The sequence below is a fragment of the Artemia sp. Qi Xiang Cuo genome, chromosome 15 (genome assembly GCF_049724085.1).
Source record: "Artemia sp. Qi Xiang Cuo chromosome 15, ASM4972408v1, whole genome shotgun sequence".
NCBI classification, from domain to species: domain Eukaryota; kingdom Metazoa; phylum Arthropoda; class Branchiopoda; order Anostraca; family Artemiidae; genus Artemia; species Artemia sp. Qi Xiang Cuo.
This window is the reverse complement of record NC_142808.1, coordinates 36,889,657-36,901,675: the sequence shown is the minus strand read 5'-3', so window position 1 is coordinate 36,901,675 and position 12,019 is coordinate 36,889,657. Positions and strand designations below refer to the sequence as shown.

The 12,019-nt window shown below is 40.1% G+C and overlaps 1 protein-coding gene across 1 annotated transcript in view; it reads left to right on the top strand.

Moving 5' to 3' along the window:
- Positions 1 to 11,470: 11,470 nt before the first annotated feature.
- Positions 11,471 to 12,019, top strand: part of LOC148943623 (uncharacterized) — a 56,569-nt gene continuing 56,020 nt past the window's right edge. The window contains exon 1 of the mRNA XM_089101185.1: positions 11,471 to 11,545. Coding sequence (XP_088957311.1) covers positions 11,525 to 11,545 — 21 coding nt within the window. The 5' untranslated portion in view covers positions 11,471 to 11,524. The remainder of the gene's footprint in view (positions 11,546 to 12,019) is intronic.

The following is a 12,019-nucleotide window of genomic DNA, read 5'->3' as shown; positions in this document are numbered from 1 at the left end:
AAATCTGGAAGTGGGGATACTTGTGGGGATATTGTATTATTACTACTACTACTACTAGTTTCATTAACCAGAATAGAGGGGGGGTGGCGTAGAATCGTCAATAGCACCACCCCAGTCTGTTCAATTGCATTAGTTGAACGTGGCGTTAAATCACCCAGGTTACTTAATTTGTCTTCCAGGGTGTTTCGGAATAGCTGATCAAGCCAGCCTGTATTGTCTTGTGACTGAATTTTTTTATGAGGACCCGGTTTAGATGCACTAGCGCTACTACTACTAACATCACCTAAATGCTCTCGCATAAATCTATCTGTCCATTCGGTCCTCCACAATGTCTATGTCGCAAGTTAGATCACCTAGGCTGGCCATGTCCCCAAAACAATCCTTTAGAAAACCCCTATACCACTCCATATTATCAACAACTAGAGTATCCTCATCCCTAAACTCCATTGGTGACGGTACAATGATTGGTTCAGGTCCACTAAAAATGGATGCTTCATGACTTGTTGGTGATGGTGGTGCTAATTCATTAATCTAAAGAAAAGGGTTTATTTTCCATGTGAAATAAACATTATTTTATAGAGTTAGAAGACTATGTCAATTTTTCACCCCACCCTGAAAACTTAATTCCCCTTCCTAACATTATATTGAGGAAATACTTGTCCCACCCCCTCACCCAATATAAGGTAGTCAGATATAGCTTGATCAATTTTATATTTCACCATTTTTATTATATTATTTAAACTGAAAATATTTGAGTAGAAAAAAGCCCGATAAATATTCACTAGTTGGTATAGCACACACACACAGTGCAACGTTTGGTTAATAGTAATAAATAGAATAAAAAAAAATCTATCGAGGGGTTAGCATTAGCTCAGTAAGCTATTTCTCTCGTGTTTACCAGCTACTAAGTAAGTACCAAAAGTCATGTAGCAAAGCTAAGGTTTTTTTCCCATAGCTGTTTGGAGGAAAACAGCCATTCCATCCGTTTCTTCAAGACCCCAACCCCTATTTCCTATGTTAAATTGTGAATACTATTCTTATGATTTTATTTTAACTGAAAATATTTGAGTAGAAAAAAGCCCTATAAATATTCACTAGTTGGTATAGCCCACACACACAATGCAACGTTTGGCTAATAGTTAAGTTTTTAGCAATAAAATAAAACAAAAATAAAAAATCTATCGAGGGGCTAGCATTAGCTCAGTAACACCTTTCTCTCGTGTTTACCAGCTACTAAATAAGTACCAAAAGTCATTGAGCAAAGCTAAGGTTTTTTCCCCATAGCTGTTTGGGGGAAAAAAGCCATTCCATCCGTTTCTTCAAGACCCCCACCCCTTTTTTCCTATGGTAAATTGCGAGCGCATTATAAAGTTGAAAACTATTGAAAGCATTGTCGTAGAAACTTCAAAAGGGCTCATTCAACTGGAAATTGAAAGGGCTAGTGCCTTTTTTAATAGTTGAAATTGATTGGATAGCGACTAACGCCCCTCTCACACCCATCATTTTCCAAAATACATCAAATCAAAATTTTGAAATATCCATTTTGTTCAAGATAGTTGAGCGTTCTGGAAATTAGGTCTTTTAGGATGATAACCCCCCTCAGAGCCCTGATTGCAAGGGTTGTAAGTTATGCCCTGGGGGCATATAAGGTTTATGTAGAAAGTTGTTGCATAATTCATAGGCAGCGTGTTCGCACTGCCTAAGTAAAGAACGGGGACACTCGAGAACTGGACAAGAAACGTGGAATAAGTAGAGGTGGACACTCCCCCACAACCCTCAGGACAAGAATTTTCAGTTATGCCCTGGGGGCATATAAGAACGATGTTGGCACAATGTATTATTTAATAATGTTAACCTTTAAAGCAGGGCACTTCGCATCGAAGAAGTTGTCGTAGAAACTTCGAAAAGGGCTCATTCAATTGGAAATTGGAGTGGCTTGTGCCCTTTTTAATAGTCGGAAGTGATTGGAAGGTGACTAACACCCCTTCCAAGCCCACCGTTTCCTGAAGCACATCCAATTAAAATTTTGAGATGGCCATTTTGTTCAGCGTAGTGGATTTCCAGAAAGAAAATATGTTTTTGAGGAGGACACTCCCCTACAACCCTCAGGGTAAGGATTATAAGTTATGCCCTGGGGGCATATAAGGTTTTTATTAAAATCTTTGCCGTAGAAACTGGAAGAAGGGCTCATCCGATTTTAAGTTCAAAGAGCTAGCACCCTTTTTAATAGTCGAAAGTGATTTGAGGGCAACTAACCCCCCTCACACACCCACCTTTTAACCAAACACATCCTATTAAAATTTTTAGATAGCCAGTTTATTCAACATAGTTGAGAGTTTTGGAAATTAGATCTTTAAGGATGAAAACCCCTCCCCCGACAGCCCTCAGGGCAAGGGTTGTAAGTTATGCCCTTGGGGTATATAAAGTCTTATTGAAAGCATTGTCGTAGAAACTTCAAAAGGGCTCATTCAACTGGAAATTGAAAGGGCTAGTGCCTTTTTTAATATTTGAAATTGATTGGATAGTGACTAACGCCCCTTTTACGCCCACCATTTTCACAAACACATCCAATCAAAATTTCGAGATGTGCATTTTGTTCAACATAGTTGAACGTTCTGGAAATTAGGTCTTTTAGGATGATAACCCCCTCAGAGCCCTGATGGCAAGGGTTGTAAGTTATGCCCTGTGGGCATATAAGGTTTATATTGAAAGCTGTTGTATAAATCACAGGCAGCGTGATCGCGCTGCCTAAGTAAAGAACGGGGACACTCGAGAATGGGACAAGAAACGTGGACTAAGTAAAGAGGTGGACACTCCCCCACAACCCTCAGGACAAGGATTTTAAGTTATGCCCTGGGGGAATATAAGAACGATGTTGGCACAATGTATTATTTATTAATGTTAACCTTTAAAGCAGGGCACTTCGCATCGAAGAAGTTGTCGTAGAAACTTCGAAAAGGGCTCATTCAATTGGGAATTGGAGTGGCTTGTGCCCTTTTTAATAGTCGAAAGTAATTGGATAGCAGCTAACACCCCTTCAACGCCCACCATTTCCTGAAACATATCCAATCAAAATCCTGAGATAGCCATTTTGTTAAGCCTAGTTGATTTCCAGATAGAAATTATGTTTCTGAGGACAGCCCCCCACACCCCTTAGGGCAAGGGTTGTAAGTTAGGCAATGGGGGCATATACGGTTTTTTATAGAAGGCGTTGTCGTAGAAACTTCAAAAAAGGCTCATTCGATTGGAAATTCAAAGGGCTAGTGCCCATTTAATAGTCAAAAGTGATTAGAGGGCAACAAACCCGCCTCTCACGCCCACCTTTTCCCCAAACAAATCTAATCAAAACTTTGAGATAGCCATTTTATTAAATGTAGTTTTAAGTTCTGGAAATTACGTCTTTGAGGATGACAACCCCCCCCCCCCCACAGCCCTCAGAGCAAGGCTTGTAAACTATGCCCAGGGGGCGTATAAGGTTCTTATATAACGCGTTGTCGTAGAAACTTCAGAAAGGGCTCATTCGACTGGAAATTGAAATGGCTAGTACCCTTTTTAATAGTCGAAAGTGATTGGAAAGCAACTAACCCCCCTCACACACCCACATTTAACCAAACACATCCCATTAAAATTTTTAGATAGCCAGTTTATTCAACATAGTTGAGAGTTTTGGAAATTAGATCTTTAAGGATGAAAACCCCTCCCCCGACAGCCCTCAGGGCAAGGGTATGTAAGTTATGCCCTTGGGGTATATAAAGTTTTTATTGAAAGCATTGTCGTAGAAACTTCAAAAGGGCTCACTCAACTGGAAATTGAAAGGGCTAGTGCCTTTTTTAATAGTTGAAATTGATTGGATAGCGACTAACGTCCCTCTCACGCCCACCATTTTCCAAAATACATCCAATCAAAGTTTTGAGATATCCATTTTGTTCAACATAGTTGAACGTTCTGGAAAATAGGTCTTTTAGGATGATAACCCCCTCAAAGCCCTGATTGCAAGGGTTGTAAGTTATGCCCTGGGGGCATATAAGGTATACATAGAAAATTGTTGTATAAATCATAGGCAGCGTGATCGCGCTGCCTAAGTAAAGAACGGGGACACTTGAGAATGGGACAAGAAACGTGGACTAAGTAAAGAGGTGGACACTCCCCCACAACCCTCAGAACAAGGATTTTAAGTTATACCCTGGGGGCATATAAGAACGAAGTTGGCACAATGTATTAGTTAATAATGTTAACCTTTAAAGCAGGGCCCTTCGCATCGAAGAAGTTGTCTTAGAAACTTCGAAAAGGGCTCATTCAATTGGAAATTGGAGTGGCTTGTGCCCTTTTTAATAGTCGGAAGTAATTGGATAGCGACTAATACCCCTTCAACGCCCACCATTTCCTAAAGCATATCCAATCAAAATCCTGAGATAGCCATTTTGTTAAGCGTAGTTGATTTCTAGATAGAAATTATGTTTCTGAGGACAGTCCCCCACAGCCCTTAGGGCAAGGGTTGTAAGTTAGGCACTGGGGGCATATACGGTTTTTTATAGAAGGCGTTGTCGTAGAAACTTCAAAAAAGGCTCATTCGGTTGGAATTTCATAGGGCTAGTGACCATTTAGTAGTCAAAAGTGATTAGAGGGCAACTAACCCGCCTCTCACGCCCACCTTTTCCCCAAACACATCTAATCAAAACTTTGAGATAGCCATTTTATTAAACGTAGTTTTAAGTTCTGGAAATTAGGCCTTTGAGGATGCTACCCCCCCACAGCCCTCAGAGCAAGGCTTGTAAATTATGCCCAGGGGGCTTATAAGGTTTGTATATAACGCGTTGTCGTAGAAACGTCAAAAAGGGCTCATTCGATTGGAAATTGAAATGTCCAGTGCCCTTTTTAAGAGTCAAAAGTTATTGGAAAGCGACTAACCCCCCTCACACACCCACCTTTTAACCAAACACATCCCATTAAAATTTTTAGATAGCCAGTTTATTCAACATAGTTGAGAGTTTTGGAAACTAGATCTTTAAGGATGAAAACCCCTCCCCCGACAGCCCTCAGGGCAAGGGTTGTAAGTTATGCCTTGGGGTATATAAAGTTTTTATTGAAAGCATTGTCGTAGAAACTTCAAAAGGGCTCACTCAACTGAAAATTGAAAATGCTAGTGCCTTTTTTAATAGTTGAAATTGATTGGATAGCGACTAACGTCCCTCTCACGCCCACCATTTTCCCAAATACATCCAATCAAAATTTTGAGATATCCATTTTGTTCAACATAGTTGAACGTTCGGGAAATTAGGTCTTTTAGGATGATAACCCCCCTCAGAGCCCTGATTGCAAGGGTTGTAAGTTATGCCCTGGGGGCATTTAAGGTTTATATAGAAAGTTGTTGTCTAAATCATAGGCAGCGTGATCGCGCTGCCTAAGTAAAGAACGGGGACACTCGAGAATGGGACAAGAAACAGGGACTAAATAAAGAGGTGGACACTCCCTCACAACCCTCAGGACAAGGATTTTAAGTTATGCCCTGGGGGCATATATGAACGATGTTGGCACTATGTATTATTTATTAATGTTAACCTTTAAAGCAGGGCACTTCAAATCGAAGAAGTTGTCGTAGAAACTTCGAAAAGGGCTCATTCAATTGGAAATTGGAGTGGCTTGTGCCCTTTTTAATAGTCGGAAGTAATTGGAAAGCGGCTAACACCCCTTCCACGCCCACCATTTCCCGAAGCACATCCAATCAAAATCCTGAGATAGCCATTTTGTTCAGCCCAGTTGATTTCGAGATAAAAATTATGTTTCTGAGGACAGTCCCCCACAGCCCTTAGGGCAAGGGTTGTAAGTTAGGCACTGGGGGCATATACGGTTTTTTATAGAAGGCGTTGTCGTAGAAACTTCAAAAAAGGCTCATTCGATTGGAATTTCATAGGGCTAGTGCCCATTTAATAGTCAAAGTGATTAGAGGTCAACTAACCCGCCTCTCACGCCCTCCTTTTCCCCAAACACATCTAATCAAAACTTTGAGATAGCTATTTTATTCAATGTAGTTTTAAGTTGGGGAAATTAGGTCTTTGAGGATGACAACTCCCCACAGCCCTCAGAGCAAGGCTTGTAAATTATGCCCAGGGTGCTTATAAGGATTTTATATAACGCGTTGTCGTAGAAACTTCAAAAAGGGCTCATTCGATTAAAAATTAAAATGGCTAGTGCCCTTTTTAATAGTCAAAAGTGATTGGAAAGCGACTAACACCCCTTCCCCGCCCACCATTTTCCCAAACACATCCAATGAAGATTTTGAGATAGCCATTTTGTTCCACGCAGTTTAAAGTTTAGGAAATTAAACCTTTGAGCAGGACACTCCCCCTCACAGTCTTCAGGGCAAGGGTTATAAGTTATGCCCTGGGGGCATATAAGTTTTTTATTAAAAGCTTTTTCGCAGAAACTTGAAAAAGGGCTCTTTCGATTGGAAATTCAAAGGACTTGCGCCCATTTTAATGGTAGAAAGTGATTGGAGGGCAAATAACTCCCCTCTCACGCCCATCTTTTCTCCAAACACATCCACTGAAAATTTTTAAATAGCCATTCTGTTCAACGTAGTTGAAAGTTATGGAAATAAGGTCTTTAAGGATGACAACCCCTCCCTCCACAACCTTCAGGGCAAGGGTTGTAAGTTATGTCCTGAGGGCATATAAGGTTTTTATTGAAAGCGTAGAAATTTCAAAAAGGGCTCATTTGATTGGAAATTGAAATTGCCCTTTTTAATAGTCGAAAGCGAGTGGAGAGTAATTAATCCCCCTCTTACGCCCACCATTTCCCCAAAAACATTCAAACAAAGTTTAGAACATTCAAACATTACAGACCTTAAGGTAAGGGTTGTAACCCTAACAGACCTTAAGGTAAGCGTTGTAATGCCCTGGGGGCATGTAAGGTGTTTATAGAAAGCGTTGTCGTTTCCAAAATGGCTCATTCGGTTGGAAATCGAGGCCTAGTGCCCTTTCTAATAGTCGAAAGTGATTGGAAGGCTTGACATTTTTATAGTAAACATCGATGTGGGTATAATGTATTATTTTCTGCTGTTGTTGTTGTTTAGACCAGGGCACTTCGTAACGAAGGAGTTGTCGTGGGAACTTCGAAAAGGGCTTATTCAATTGAAAATAGAAAGGGCCGATTCCCTTTTTAATAGTCGAAAGTGATTGGAGGGCAACTAATCCCCCTTCCTTTCCCGTGCCCACCCTCCCACGCCCACCTACCCATTTGCCTATTAGGTTTAAAAACTATATATTGCCTTAAGTCTAAATAAAAATGCATGCTAATTCCCAATAAGGCCTCTCAGCAGTATCCCAAGAACGACTGAGGGTATTATGTTCAAACTTTCGGGGCTAATTCTGCTCTTAGAATTTAACTAAATCAAAATAGCGTTTGTGTATCCAAACTGGGTGTATCCCTTTTGAGCGCTTTCCCAGGTGAGCGCCATGGCACGCACATGGGAATTTCCTATTTGCGCGCCGTATTTGAATTAGTTCAGTTGTGTCCCATTTGAGCGCCAGATAATATTTTGCGTTTCCTCTTCATGTTGAAAATCGCTCTTCTCTTATCCAAGTCCGAAATTGAACTGAACTGAGCTAACAATCTTGCACCCTCTTATAACATTTACTTCGAGCGCCCATTAATCCTAATTTACGATGCAAGGTCAGGTGACCTAATTGCGTAAGCGATTGCACAACCGTTTACCCACAAAATGCAATAGGATTTAGTGTGGGAGCATATTTTTTTACCCTCTTATAACAAGTATTTAATGATGCCAGGAACAATATTTCTGGTTAGTATTAATAAGTCAGTTTGACAATGAAGAGCTCCAAGAATAAACAACTGCTAGAACACGACGGTTTCGTCTACAGATTCGATAAGCCGATTTCTGGAGGAAGAAAGAAGAGCTGGAGATGCATGAAGAAGGGATGTCTCGGGCGGTTACACACTGATTCCAGCGACGGCTCACCAGTTTCAGTTGGTACGCACGACCACAGCGCTGATCCTCTGCAGACCCAGCAGTACAAATTCCGGTCAGACCTTCGAAGCGAGTCAGCCCGTACTACTCGTCCGATTCCCGCTATCTACGACGGCCAGGTCGCAAGTGCTGCTGCCAGTGGGCTGAGTGCTTTGCCTCAGTTACCCTATAAGCACGTGAAGTCGTCCATGTACAGATCACGAAACAAGCTGATACCACCACTGCCCGCTGATACTATATCCGTACCGACGCCCTTGCCCCAGGCTTTCAGTGAGACGTCTGCAAACCAGAGATTCCTCCTCTTTCAGCTTCAAAATAACGCTGCGATTTGCTTTGCAACCGACGAGTCGTTAAGTCTGCTTGAACGAAGCCCGGAATGGTATATGGACGGCACCTTCGACTCAGCTCCTTCCCCATTCGGCCAGTTGTTCACCGTTCACGTTTTCTTCGGCGACAAGCAACTTCCCGCTGTCTTCGTGCTCATGGAGAGCAAGTCTGCGCAGCTTTACAACGACGTCTTCAGCGAGCTGATCCTACAGGCTGCGATGAAAGGAGTGACACTTCGCCCGACGACCGTCGTCTCTGATTTTGAGACCGGTCTGCTGACATCCGTGAAGCAAGTTTTTCCGGCCGCCAAGCACCGTGGGTGTTACTTCCACTTTTGCCAAGCAGTAATCAGAAACTTGGAGCGTCACTCAGTCCGTGAGCTGTACATGACCGATGCAGACTTCAACCTCTACGTTCGAAAGCTTCTGGCTCTGGCGTTCCTACCTCCAGCGATCGTCAGAATCAATTCTGGTCCAATCATTTCTCACATCGTTCGTACCTGGCCTTCGGCTCGTCCGTTTGTCACTTACTTCAGCCGTCAGTGGTTCGACCAATGTCCTCCTCATTTCTGGTCAGTCTACGGCATCCAGCGAAGGACAAACAACGACCTCGAATCATGGCACATGCGGTTTAACCGAAGAGTCGGTCGCTACCACCCGAACTTGTGGCAGTTTATCTCTTTCCTGAAGGAAGAACAAGCAGTCGTCGATTCTGAAAGGACACAGCTACTCCAGGGTCATGTCATCCATCGGACGAAAAATAAGTATGAAAGTATTAAATAACGACTCGAAAAGCTGTCGACGGAGTACAGGGCTGGAACTCGAACAGCAGACGAGCTTCTCTTGGGTGTCGCACATAACATTTCGCCGGATGTGTGATATTAGCAGTTTTTGTTTGTATTTTTACCAATATATTAATTTGAATTATCCGTTTTTGGCACGATTTTTGGGTGATTTCGTTCCATTTCTAAACGATCGTTGTGAAATAACTCTAAAAAAAGAGCCGAATATTTCGACTTGACCAGCAAGCCTTCTTCAGCGGCAATCAGTTCTTACCCTATGAACGTGCGTAAAATCTTCACTTATATTCTTCACAAGCTTAACAAACGTTTAGCTTCTTAACTCTCAGTACAGAGTTATTTCACAACCATTGACCCAATAAAATCCTCAGTTTTGTTCGTTGTCTTCGTGGCAATAAATATTTCTACAGGTCAATGTGGCAGCAAACCACGCTTCATCCACCGCAAAATCACAATTTTGGGTTTGGCGCTCAAATGGTACTCCGTGGCGCTCAAATGGGAACAAAATTCCGTGGCGCTCAAATGGAACAAAATTCCGTGGCGCTCAAATGGGAACACCCCATCCAAACTATCAAAGAAAGTAAACAGATTTTTTTTGCGAATGGTATCAAGATTTCCATTTTAGGTCAACTAGAGGAGGTATGAAACTAAATTAAACAGTACTATTTATGTCCAGGTTTTTAAAAGGTGTATGTTGTTAAGAATTGCTGAAAATTTTTCTCCGGCATAAAATTAGCAGGCCAAACTATAAAGTCTTAAAAAAGAAAAGATTTAAACTATTATTTTCTTTTTCCCTGAAAAGACTATGTCAATATAAAACGAACAGAAATTAATTAAAAAAACACTTTTTCCACAAAATAAATTTTTCAAAGAAGAGTAAAGAACTTCATTAAACAAAAAATGAGCAAATACAAAATTAAACAACCTAACAAACGCGAAACTACCAGAAATCAGCATCGATAAATAAATGAAACCCAAAACGAACGGAAATTACAATAAATAAGCGAGTCAAGCTCAAAACGAAGAGAAATTAACATAAGTTGGGCGCAAAACCCATATGCCTTCCCAAGCCCAGAACAAAATTTGTACTTTACTGAAAAAATACAAATGAATGTGCATTGTCAGTTCAATATACATATACTGAAATTTAGTAATCAAATTGTTAATATTATTTGATTTATTAAGTTATAAAAGTAAAAACATTTATATTTTTTTCAGTAAAGTGTTACTTTTAGTTTTTCTGTCGTTTTATGGCAAGATCATAATTCAGATCTCTTATCTTAGCTGTACAAGTTATGGCAAGACCGTCCAACTAATTCTGAATAGTTTGGCCACACAAATTAAACAAGCTTGTAATGGACGAGATAGGGTGATTCTTTAAGGCATTGAACAACTAGTGTTGGGCGATAATTTGATCAAACGATATATCGAAATATCGATATTTTTACTTTCGATAATCGATATATCGATTTCGATATTTCTGATCAGTTTCGATCCGCCACTGGTTATGTCAAGGTATATCTATTGGATCGTTCAAATATGCTGAATCAAATACCCGTCTCAAAATTTTGATCAGGTGTCTTTGGGGAAAAAAGAGGTGTTATAGTATTTAAAAAGTGTACTGAGACTTTTGCTTTCCGTTCATACTGAGCCCTTTCTCGATCCTCTAGGACCATCGATTCGATACAACCATCCATGGGGGGAGAAAAATAACAAATAAACAAGCATCACGTTGTTTTTTCTGCCCAAACAATACAAATTTCTATAGTTTTGAAGATATGAGCTTAAAACTAACTTCTACAATAATTTTCTAATATGCTGAACCTGATGGTATGATTTTTATTAAGATCACTTGACTTATTGAGGTATTCTTAGAAAATCCGGCAAATTTTCTCAAGGTCATAGCTTTGGATTGGGTAGCATTAAGTTCGATGGATCTTTATATTTGGAATCAGCATAAATAGGCAGTTCTTTTGATGTGTTTATTGTTACCAAAATTAAGTTTTTAGAGTTGTCGTTGCTATTGGGCCCACTCGCTAGTTACAGATCGTTACCAGTAACTCTTTGATTTTACGACAGTTGCGGTGGGCGTGCGAAGTTTTTCGAATTATGCAATGCAGTTTAGTCATTTTCTTCCATTTCCTGCTTTTTTAAAATACCTGACCCTTTGGAAGTGTCAATTTCGATGCATAATTTGTGCTATCACTTTATCAGATGTAATTAAATCTTTGACCTAATATTATCTAAATGTAACTGAATGGCTTTATTTTTGCGTCTTTTGCCTTATTTTGAATCAGCTTATCCTTAAAAAAATCAGATTTTTTAGTCATTTGATAGAAAAAGGTGGTAAAATGCACAACAGATTATATGTTTGTTTCATATTCATTGCATCCTTCATATTTTCTGAGGCAATGGATTTTACGAATATAGAGGTAGGCTGATTCTGAATATCCACTGAAGAGGCATATGCGAAATTCTATTCGGAAGGGAAATCCTTGAAAATAAATAAGAAATTGCATTGAGATTGAAATCTAATTGATGAGATTTTGGGAGACGGTTGTGTATAGTCCCTTAGCGTATGAGTTAGTCAAGTTTGACAAGCGCCATGTTTTTTGTGCTTGGTCTAGCGAGGTCAGTCTAATCCAACCATCAGAAGGCAGCAGCTCGACTCTTATTAGTGGTATTTTCTGCTGGTTTAAGTTAAACTGGATTTTTAATTTTTATATCTTCTCGTACTTGATTTTATCTCTTCATTTTTAGTAATTTCCGCTATTCCAAAGTTTGACTTGATTATCCGTTTTTATTTCTTTTTTTAGTTAGGTAGTATTCATTCATTTTCGATTATTTAAAATTCAATTTTATTACACGACTATTTCCGGCCATTTTAAGCTTTATTATCTTTCTTT